Below are 11,776 nucleotides of genomic sequence, written 5' to 3'. Positions count from 1 at the left end.
GAAGAATTTAAGAATAAATGGACAAACACAGATTATTGCAATGCACATCCAAGTGTGTTGTATGTCTATTGCTCTGCAAATAGATGCATTTGAAATCAAATACTACAACTTTATATTTGTATACATTTAATACATATTTTTTAATATATAATTTCAATTAGCTTTTTAATAGTGTATCTATGAATGTATCTATTAATGTTTTATTTTGTTTTTGAACAATCCTGCACACAGTCTATGTAGAATAACATCTGGTCACCGCCATCTAGAGGTATGTCCATGCATGAACCAAAAGGATTTCTTCCTTGGTTTTTTTTAAACAGCATTAAGAGAACATGGCGCCTCCTATCGGTGATGGTAGAAAATGCAATACAATTAAATTACACATTTAACAGAGCGCAACAAATGCGTAACCTTAAAAGGTAATAGCACAATTATTTGGTTGAAAAGAGAATGATATCTATTTTTAGGTTTTACCTTAAACATCTCTTCTCAATTATAACGTGTTATTGCATACCTTGCATTCACTGACCTGCAGTGTTGTGTGACAACCGCACACTCAGGAGACGGAGGAGGAAAGGCAGAGGAGGGACTCTATGTTTGTCCCACAAAACCCTTTCACGGCGGCACCAGATCCGCAAAAAATCGTATATTTTCAAACGTACCCATGTAGTCGTCGGCTCTTCTGTTGGGATTCCGAGGGTAAGTCTGTGTATGCTTTTTCTAAGACTTAACTTTTGTTGGAGAAACGACGCTGATCTGGGCCTGTCCCAGGACGACCAGGCCAGGTCTAAGTTACTATTCTCTTTACCCCAACTTGGTTTCCGACCTGCTGGGATAATGTTGTCAGACCTCTGGGAATATCTACCATGCTTAAAATACGTGTATATCATGTGTCTTAAGTTGTTGTTGTGTATTTAAAGTGAATGAATACAGTAACAGCTGTAACATATGTTTACTGCCAATGTGCCTTAGAAGCATATTGCGTGCAAATGTTGTATGATGATGAGGTGAATAAGATATTGGCATATCATGTGTGTTTGAATTGTTAACCACCATGATCAGCACTGTATTCTTCACGCGTTATAGCTATGACATTATAAATCAGTGTCAACGTTGTAAGAATAAGAACAAATGAGAACAAAATATTTCTGTGGGCTCGAATAGGGTAACGTAAGCCTTTTCTATGGACTTTAATATATGGAGTCTATATAAGCAGAGAGTTCTATATATGCATCAGCAGGCTTTTTTATTTATAAAGTTAGCAGTTCCTATTCAAAGGATTATAAACATAAAAACAGTCTCCTACATGTTTTACCTTTAAAGTTAGATCAATTTCAGTTTTCGAAGAGAACACTTTACAATGGAATGGCAAGGTTAGGGTTAATAGCTTATAAAATGTAATATGTGATCTGATACCTGAGTGTGGAACTGGCAGCAACACGCCTGAAATTATCCTTCTTTCATGTACCTGGTTATTACACACCCTCAAATATTGCTTACACTTTATCATCATACAAGATCTAAACATTTAATCTCTCAGAATTTTTCTCAATAGACTAACAGACCAGAGATATTTAGGTCAAGTCTCTTTATTGTTAAGCACAGTGCCATACCAAAAAGCGTAGTCTAGTGTGCTACTGGGTATTGGATTTGCATATCCCCAAATATCGTCATAGAATCATAATCAAATCACTTTCTTTGTTCAGGTTTGTGGGACTTCAAACTGTAAAGCCAGGCTTCCCGAGTGACCTGACTGAGGAGGTTGGTGGGTGGGGGGGGGGGCTGATGGGTATTGTTCACCTGCTGCCGACCCTCACATCTCCACGGATACGAGCCCGGGGCATCAGGAATGTGGATGGAAGTTTGAGCCAGCCGATTCCAACGTTCAGGCCAAGTTTTTATGATTTTGAGCCCAGGAGACGCGGGTCCCAGTCGAGAAAACCATAATTGTAATAATACAACTTCAGACCACATTACCACCCAACCACTACGATGAGGACGCCCGGAACGCTGTGGGTGTGCGTGGCCTTAATTTGGGCCAAAAGTTGCCACGCCCACAGCCTGTTCACCTGCGAGCCAATCAAAGTGCCACGCTGCCTTGGAATGCCCTACAACATGACCTTCTTCCCCAACATGATGGAGCACTACGACCAGGATGTTGCAGCCAATCAGATGGAGGTAGGTGCACTCAGAACCTCCTGACCCTGACCAGTACTGTACACTGTACATACTCTTGAGTTTCCCGTCTTTGTGTTGTGAATGGTCATCAAGCCGATAGGAAGAAGGCCCAATAACAATGTCATCCAATGATGACGCTGTTACTTCAAACACATCTTATGCCCCCCCCAAGCAGGGAAAGGAGGAAGGCCTGCTCATGAAGCCTATCCGTGCTGTGGCTTCTGATCCCAGTTCCACCACAGTGGACTGGGACTGTATCTTGTGTCCTGGTATTTCTACTGGGCCCAGGGTTCAGTAACACGCGCCTGTTGTTTGTTCAGTCGTATGAGGGGAAGAGTGATCTGCCGAAGGATTCTTTGTGGAACATCTGGCTGAGAGGTGTTCAATGTCTTCTTATTTCACAGCAACCTCCAGCCACAGGGACACCGTTGGCTTTGTTGTGGGATTCCTTTGATTATCTTTTTTTTTTGGTGGAAGGAAGGGGAGGAGGAACACACCCCACCCAGTCGCACACAAAGCCTAGCCTGCATACCACACTCTATACCCCCCTCCTCTCTCTCTCTCTCTCTCTCTCTCTCTCTCTCTCTCTCTCTCTCTCTCTCTCTCTCTCTCTCTCTCTCTCTCTCTCTCTCTCTCTCTCTCTCTCTCTCTCTCTCTCTCTCTCTTTGGCTCTCTCTCTCTCTCTCTCTCTCTCTCTCTCTCTCTCTCTCTGGCTCTCTCTGGCTCTCTCTCTCTATCTTGCTCTCACTGTCTCTTACCCTCTCTCTCGCTCACATAATCACTCACTCATTTCCCCCCTGTACACAATGCTGCTAAGTATTGTCTCCAAGGTGACTGTCATACACACACACACACACACACACACACACACACACACACACACACACACACACACACAGGCACACACGCACACAGGCACACCGTCCTCAATTGAAATACATAGCACACAAAACATACTGAGCATTTGGCCACAATTATTATTGTCCTTTGGTTTTGATTCATAACCTTAGGAATGTGTTCAACTTGAGCTGAACTCAAAAAATACTTTTGAGGGTTATCATAGCAGGCGGCAGAAATCAGTAAAATGTTCCGAAAAGGGGTTGACCTTCCCAGTGCCTCTATCTAGATTTCAACCATTTTCCAGCTATCAAATGTCTACTGAGGTGCTCAAAGAAACAGGTCCTTTAAAAGATTCCCCTTTCTCCATCAGCGTTAAATGCTGTAGTCTGCTAGTCTTACTGAAGTCCACACAAGTTCAACGAAATTGAGATCACATTCAGACAAAATAGTGGCAATACTTTCAGATACCGTCCATCAAATAATAAGTTATTTTACAGTCGCATGATATACAAACAGACTTTAAGGTTGTGAGAGACAGCAGCATGAAACACTTAAAAAGTGTCGATGCATGTCTGTCGTTTTTAGAATGGTAAATCCTTGCAGCCTTGGGAATAAAACTCCTCTGCAGAGGATTTAGCCTCTTAGAGGAGTAAGTCGACTCCTGCCTCCTAGCCCTGATCCATCCGATGACACTAAACAAATAAAACGCGGGGATTGTAGGAGAAGGCAGAGCTCATTCGGATGAATTCTGGGACCTGCACAGCAGAGCAAGACAAGGACGCCCTCTGTCTGAGAGAGGGGCTGTCAGACCCCCAGAGAGGCTGTGTGGGCCTACAGCCAGGGACCGTTTAGAAAGCAGCGAACGCGGACGTTGAATAGTGGAGTTCTCTGACTTCTACAAGACATAAGAGCCTGTGTGTGTGTGTGTGTGTGTGTGTGTGTGTGTGTGTGTGTGTGTGTGTGTGTGTGTGTGTGTGTGTGTGTGTGTGTGTGTGTGTGTGTGTGACGTGTGTGTGTGTGTGTGTGTGTGTGTGTGTGTGTGTGTGTGTGTGTGTGTGTGTGTGTGTGTGTGTGTGTGTGTGTGTGTGCAACATGTAGCTGTAGACTCTTACACTCGTGAGCATTAATGTTTTTTTTAAAGCTAATCATTGGCGCTCACATTGTGTCCACAATGATTCTTAATTACTATCTTGTATAACTTTAGTAGGTGTATACAAGTCATTCGGAATCCTGATGTACGATTGGATATATCTGCAAGTCTTGCAGATATATTTGCTTGATGTATGGATTTGTGTTCCTGAAATGGAAGGAATAATAAAAAAAAAAAGATCAGAAGACAGCATTGTGCTGTTGTGGTTGATTATGTTCATCATAACAGTATGCAGCATTATAAAGTGCTGTCAGAATGATAGGCCCTTGATGTGTAAAACACCTTTTAGCAACCGAACTTGAATAAAAAAGGGCAAACGTATATGCAACAATACCTAAATACACTTGAATCTTCGGCCATGCTGTATATTCAAAAGCAAACAAATACTGTGGCAACCGGGTGGAATGGACCCATCAACCCGGGCCTCTTGTTGCCTAGTGGTCCACAGATGGGTGGTTTTCCCGATAAGCTATTTGGCCGTCCATTTCCTGTCTGACAGACCCATGGCCCCCGCACTTGGGCGGCGCGCCTCCACTACGCTGCTGTAACGGAAGAGGTTGCAGAATGGCCCTTGAATGAGGTCCTTTGTGGGGTGGAAACTGTGGGACCTCAGAGCTCAGCCACTCCGGCTGTGGGCTTCAGTACCGTGGGGAGGTTCTGCCTTTCTCCCCTGAATCATTTGTGCTGGTCCTTAAAAAACATATTTGCAGGATTGTCCCTGGTCAGGGACATCTGTTGATGAACACAATTTAGAATAGGAAGAAGATGAACTCTGTGTTTGTGTATGTGTTTGTGTGTGTGTGTGTGTGTGTGTGTGTGTGTGTGTGTGTGTGTGTGTGTGTGTGTGTGTGTGTGTGTGTGTGTGTGTGTGTGTGTGTGTGTGTGTGTGTGTGTGTGTGTGTGTGTGTGTGTGTGATGACCATTTAATCTTTCTGAGTATGCTGGGATGCTAGCCTACATTGTACATTGAGTAAAAAATGGCCTTAAAGCCTGGGTGATATAGCATGTAATGCTGACACTGAGGCGCCTCCATGTTCTCATACAGATCACAGCAGCAACTGCTTACTGGAGGTGTACATACACTTACACGTACCGTACTGTCTCAAGGCGTAAAAGCCGTTGGCAAATTCAACAAAAAATCTGTAAATAGCTCATTGATGTTTTTCCAACTTCCCCTTCCTCAGAGCTGATTGATAACAGAGTGAAACAGTGAAACTTTCACAGCTTCAATCTGCTGCTTTTGGCAGTTCATTCCACAACATGGAATCATTTATCCCATTCCTGGAGCGTTGGAAAATCCAGACCAGGGCTTCCTCAAAGCCGTCAAGCTCTGCCTGATAAGCAAAGAAAATGGTTTCAATGTGTCCTTGAACAAACTTGATGTTTGTTTTGAAAGTAATCAGTGGAATTCAAAAATGTGATTATGAATGCTATTGTTTGCAATAAACACGAAGCTTTAAGACAAAGAAAATGATATTAATTGTTACCATATTCAATGACTCAACAAGCTAACATGAATCTAAACAGGCATCCAAAAACTCTGAGTAATATAGTTATTGACAAACAGTGAAGTGGTCCATTGTGTTCATCTATTGACGGTTCATCAGTTTTGTTATTGTCAGGTATGATCGTACATACTCGCTTGGAGGTTTATCCAGAGGGGGGAGAAGGAAGGAAGGAGGCTTAACTGCACAGCACTGAGGCTAAGATGCTAGGATGACTCATAGCTCCCACGTAGGATGTATCAAAAGCATCTTACTTACCCAACACCACGAGCTGAACTGCTCTTATATAGAACCGATCCTCATAAGGGATTTGGGGGGAAAAATATGGTGATATTTTGGATTCTTTGCTTCCATAATACTTATATAGTCAGGTGAACTCAGAAATATTTTTTTGTAAAAACATTCAATAGAATGTTAGTCACAAATGTTGCATCAACTATGTTCTGCTGTATTTGGTCGCAAAAATAATAAATGGCGAACCTATAGAACCTAAACCGTTACGTTAAACCACCCCAAAAAATGTAATGACAATAAAATATTAACATCATCGCAATGCATATCATATTGCCACAAATGAACGATTTATTGTTTCTATGTAACCCTGCTAACCATGTCCCTGTGCTCCCCCAGCCCTTCATGCCCCTCGTGAACCTAAACTGCTCTCCAGACGTGCACCACTTTCTCTGCCAGGCCTTCATCCCGGCGTGCACAGAGGGCACCAACGTGCTGCGTCCGTGCAGAGAGCAGTGCGAGGCCGTGCTCACTGACTGCAACAAGCTCATCACTACCTTTGAGGTCACATGGCCGCCGGAGCTGCAGTGTGACAGGTAGGGGACACTACACCGCCGGGGGGAGGGATGTGCACTGCAAATAATACTACACAACAACCGGAACTAATCAGTGCACAGGGAATGGTGTCTTTGACTGCTTAAAGGTGTTTTTGGTCCCTTACTTGCATAACCTGCATAACATTGATTAACTGCATTCGATCTTTCATTTCAGGAAAATAGTTATCGATAATAATTCTAGAGGGTGGTTTATTTTACAAGATCTAGTCATATATAGTTAGTATATAATTTGATTTCTGTTTCGATAACAAGGTCTCAGTGAATAGTCGTATGCATTTTGCTGCTTTGCTGCCACAGATTGGAGACATGCAGCTTCAGTGGCTCAGACGTTCCCCAGACCACAGCCAAGAGCTCCTCGTCCACCAAGAGGGACCTGGGCTTCTGGTGCCCGCTGCAGCTGAAGACCAAGCCGGGCCAGGGCTCCCACTTCCTGGGCTCCCCCGACTGCGCCCCGCCCTGCCAGAACATGTACTTCACGCCCCACGAGTTGGAGTTTGCCAAGAGCTTCATCGGCGTGTGTTCCATCATCTGCCTGGCCGCCACGCTCTTCACCTTCCTCACCTTCCTCATCGACGTCAAGCGCTTCCGCTACCCCGAACGGCCCATCATCTTCTACGCCGTGTGCTACAGCTTCGTGTCGCTCATCTACTTCCTGGGCTTCCTGCTGGGCGACACGGCGGCGTGCTCGGCGGCCACGCAGCCCGGTGCACTGGACACGGTGGTGCTGGGCTCCCAGAGCAAGGGCTGCTCCCTGCTCTTCATGCTGCTCTACTTCTTCTCCACCGCCGGCATGATCTGGTGGGTGATCCTCACCATCACCTGGTTCCTGGCCGCCGGGCCCAAGTGGAGCTGTGAGGCCATCGAGAAGAAGGCGGTACGTGGCTTCTTCGATTCGCTGGATTTATTTCACTTTAGGGAGAGGTTTTAAGAGGAAAAGGGAACCAGGAAAGACTTTAAGAGAGGAGTTTCTGTAATGCTACCGATATAGTAGGTTTTGAAAAGTTGCTTGAAAATGAATCTAAATACATGATACTTCAACATTATGAATTATGAAATACATTGCAGTAGAAAGGTGAGAGGAGAAGCTTCTGAAAGGGGACCTCTATATAGTGCTATATATATGGCTAGCTGGGCCACGAGAAGCGGTAATAGATAATAATTAATTATTATAATTAAAAGAATTAATATTTTGTTAGCAACTAGTTACATTTGAATAGTTACACATATTATGTACATGAGTACATATTGAAGATAAGTACTTATTAAAATGTATAATTAATACAGATACTTACTAAACTATGCATATAAGTAACCTTAAACTAGCGACTACTCCCGAAGCAGTAATCAAGCAGGCACGCGATCAAGCAGATAGAGTGCCTCTATATGTCTGTGCTAACAGCGTTAGCGGGATGTGCGCCCGGGTGTGGTTCCCCTCTGCAGAGGGCTAGCCTCCTCCATCTGTGCTAACGGCATAACCATGATGTGTGCGCAGGTGTGGTTCCACTCTGCGGCCTGGGGGATCCCGGGGGTCCTGACCGTCCTGCTGCTGGCCCTCAACAAGGTGGAGGGCGACAGCATCAGCGGCGTGTGCTTCGTGGGCCTCTATGACCTTGACGCCCTGCGCTACTTCGTGCTGGCGCCGCTGTGCGCCGGCGTGCTGGTGGGCCTCTCGCTGCTGCTGGCCGGCATCGTGTCGCTCAACAACGTGCGGCAGGTGATCCAGCACGACGAGCGCAACCTGAGCAAGCTGAAGAAGTTCATGATCCGCATCGGCGTGTTCAGCACGCTGTACCTGGCGCCGCTGCTCACGCTGCTGGCCTGCTACACCTACGAGCAGAGCCAGCGCCGCGGCTGGGAGAGCACCTGGATCAACGACCGCTGCCAGGAGTACAGCATCCCCTGCGCCCATCAGGTGGGCCCAGCCGGGGGTTCAGAAGGGGACACCGGGGGGGATTTTGTGATACAGAGGCATGCTAGACCTAGGTTATAGGAATACAAATATATTTTGTATGCTTGATACATTCCTACCGATTAATTCAATATTGTTTATCCAGGGTTATGGGTGGAATTAGTAGCAGGTAGTAGCCAGATCCTTCGAATGGATATTGTGCACAATAAATGGGGGAGTTTTGGTGCAACTTACAACCAGTGAAAGTGAGAGCATGCGTGAGACAACAAAGGCTGACGACATAGTCCGACTTCTTGTAGCAGCTTCCAAATTCGATTTAGGCAAGTGTCAGAGCAATACAGACACACTCACACACACAGGCACCCACTTCAGGTCCCATGGTTCCTGTTAAAATGTTGCCATTCGTGTTTGGCCTCTTTGTTCCCAGACGACAGAGAGCAGCCGTCCAGACCTGGCTCTGTTCCTGGTCAAGTACGTGATGACCCTGGTAGTGGGCATCTCTGGCGTGTTCTGGGTCAGCAGCAGGAAGACCTGCTCCCAATGGGCCTTCTTCTTCAACCGCACCCGCAAGAGAGAGTAAGAGGGCAACCTTTTCACACACCACCACACAAAAAGTGTAGTATTGCTGTATTTGTATTCATCTGAGCCGTATTATTGTATCCACCAATGGCTTGGTTAAATTAAAAGAAAAGAAACCTACCGTTACTTATGCTCATAAATGTTATTTTAAAGAAGTAATGCGTCATTTAAATAATTCAGGCCAATGGTTGAATAAAGTAAATACAATAAAAATAACACAGATACTTAAGCGATTCAAGACCATGACCACCACCGTTCTCTTATGTGAATAACTTGACCCCCATCACCCCCGTGTTCAATGTGTGTCTGCACCCCACAGCCCCATCAGCGAGAGTCGCCGGGTGCTGCAGGAGTCCTGCGAGTTCTTCCTCAAGCACAACAGTCGCGTGCAGCACAAGAAGAAGCACTACAAGCCCAGCTCCCACAAGCTCAAGGTCATCTCCAAGTCCATGGGCACCAGCACTGGCGCCGTGCCCGCCAACACGACCGCCGGCCCCGCCCCCAGCGCCGGGGCCAACCCCGCCATGGACAGGCACCGCGGCCACCGCAGCCACGCCGCTGAGCCACCCGCCGGAGCCGGCCCGAGCACCCTGGTCCCGGGGCTCTTCCCGGACCCCAGGGGGTCTTCAGAGACCTCCGAGAATCCGAGGAGGGAGCACCTGGACCGGGCGGCCTCTAGCCGAGGCTCCCGGCGCGGGGGGGAGAGAGACAAAGAGAGGGATGCGGGGGAGAGACGGGGCAAGGCCGGGAGCTTCGGCAAGGTCAGCAGCCACTCGGAGAGCTTCCGCCGCCTCCCAGACGGAAGGTGAGTCCGACGCTGGAAATACTTTGGTCTTAAGTGCAAAATGTACACGACAAACTTTTCTTGCTTAGTATTATTTTAAGACTCTATTTTTGATGGGGAAGTGAAGCCACTCAAACAATTCTTTCCTGGGATGAGGTACTTATAGTGTAATAACATTGACCTCTTCTATGTGTTGTGTCGGACTCCCAGGATAACTCCCAGGAGTGACCTATCAGAGGCCAGACAGCTTTCCAGTGGACAGCATCATCCAGCTTTAAACCTATCACACGGCGGCAGTGCCAAAGGTTCCTCCTCCCGTGTGGTGCACCAAGTACAGGAGGACAAAAAGGACAAGGTGAACAAGGATGGTAGCTACTGAGACGGCAAGCTATCCACAACCATCATCCATCCATCCATCAATCCATCCATCCGACAGTGGACCATTGAACCAATCAAACAACCAAACCAATCTACTGTATTTTTGTTTAGAAAATCTGTTACAAGCGCCAGCTGTTGTCTGCGCACATTTGTTTGTGACAGACTTGGATCTCATTGTGTCTTAACATAACCACTTTATTATTATTCTATTTTATCATTCTTTTTTATTGTCGTTTAGATCACAGTCAGTCATTAGTAAGCATGGTTTTAGCCCAGCTCAAGGGTTCATTCAGGGCCGTTTGCTGGTATATGTAATTTTCTATTTTTAATGGTGTCTCCGTGTCACTTAGCTTTATTGTGCAATTCAGACAAAATGCTTTACCACTGTGTGCGGCCTGTCTTTGTTCTCTATATAACAAGCAATAGAGTTGTTTCATAGAACACATGAAAAGCTGTTTGGGGATTTTCTTAGAAACACTTTGTCGATGTTACTGCAAGCTGTAGTGAAAAAATGCAATGTATATGTAAATAATGTATTGTATAGATATGCACGTCTCTTTCACTGGGTAAGTCTTACACTGGGTGTCGTGGTGAGGAAGTTTGTTGCCAATCAAACTGCAAGATAGTAATTTTTTTACCTTTTTATAAGCCAACTATGTCATGAAAAGAATGTTTAGCAAATGTAGTCTGAAACATTTTTTATACTGTTTTTAAAATGCCTTGTTTACGTGATTCTACAAGCATATTTCGAGATGATGCTGAGTTGAGATGAGTTAACTCAACTTTTCAACTTTTTATATAATGCAATATACACCCCCCGTCTTTATTTGTGATCTAACCATTTTTCAGAATTTCAACTTTACACTTACGGCTCTTGTAGAAGAAAATACACTGCTTGGGAGAAATTGCTTCCGGTCATATGTTTTTATGGTATAGGCTACATATTTGTGGTTAAATAAGATAAAAATAAAACATTTTAAATCAATTTGCACTGTGTATATCGAAGCACAAATCACACATTTGCAATGGTCTCAAATAGGTAAAAGACTGGGTGGTGCTGTTTATGGGTTATTTATATGAATAACATACAGACCATATTCTTTTCATCTCATCGATCGTCAGAATATTTGCTTATGACCCAGTATTTAATTGTCTGTGCTTTGGCGCATGGAGATTGGCCCAATGGCAGACATTTACCATTTGGGAGTAAAAGTAAGATTGTATTTTTACGCAATAAAAGGGAATCATATTCTTGAAACTTGTGCAAGCCTAAGTCAGTTTACCGAGAGTTGATTTCATTTATACTGTTTTCTGCTGTTTTTAAAAATGTATAGGCATATTATATGTATGATTCATTCAATTGTTTAGCCTAAATAGGCCTATGCCAATTTCTTATTTGATACAAATGTTACTGGATAATAAAATTAAGATAAAATAACGTCTTAACGTGTATTGTTGTGTCCTTTTTAACTAGTGAAACAACTTGACTTGCTTTGCAAACATCACATGTTGAGCGCGAAGTTCACTGTTCCTCTCCGTTTTGCCCTGCCTCCTAACCTCGTTCCCAGGCGATCTCCTCCCACGACGGAACGCATGGAAGGGGAT

General features: G+C 44.9%; 1 protein-coding gene across 1 annotated transcript; it reads left to right on the top strand.

Moving 5' to 3' along the window:
• The first annotated feature begins 376 nt into the window (after positions 1-376).
• fzd6 (frizzled class receptor 6) lies at positions 377-11,609 on the top strand. The gene is made up of 8 exons (XM_030370116.1): positions 377-699; positions 1,707-2,178; positions 6,304-6,500; positions 6,819-7,395; positions 8,014-8,433; positions 8,858-9,006; positions 9,329-9,814; positions 10,004-11,609. The coding sequence occupies exons 2-8, from the start codon at positions 1,993-1,995 to the stop codon at positions 10,170-10,172; spliced, it is 2,184 nt and encodes a 727-aa protein (XP_030225976.1). The 5' UTR covers positions 377-699; positions 1,707-1,992; the 3' UTR covers positions 10,173-11,609.
• Positions 11,610-11,776: the final 167 nt, after the last annotated feature.

This window comes from Gadus morhua, chromosome 11, assembly GCF_902167405.1.
Source record: "Gadus morhua chromosome 11, gadMor3.0, whole genome shotgun sequence".
Lineage (NCBI taxonomy): Eukaryota > Metazoa > Chordata > Actinopteri > Gadiformes > Gadidae > Gadus > Gadus morhua.
Note: the sequence above shows the minus strand (reverse complement) of the source record. Positions and strands in the feature narration are given on the sequence as shown.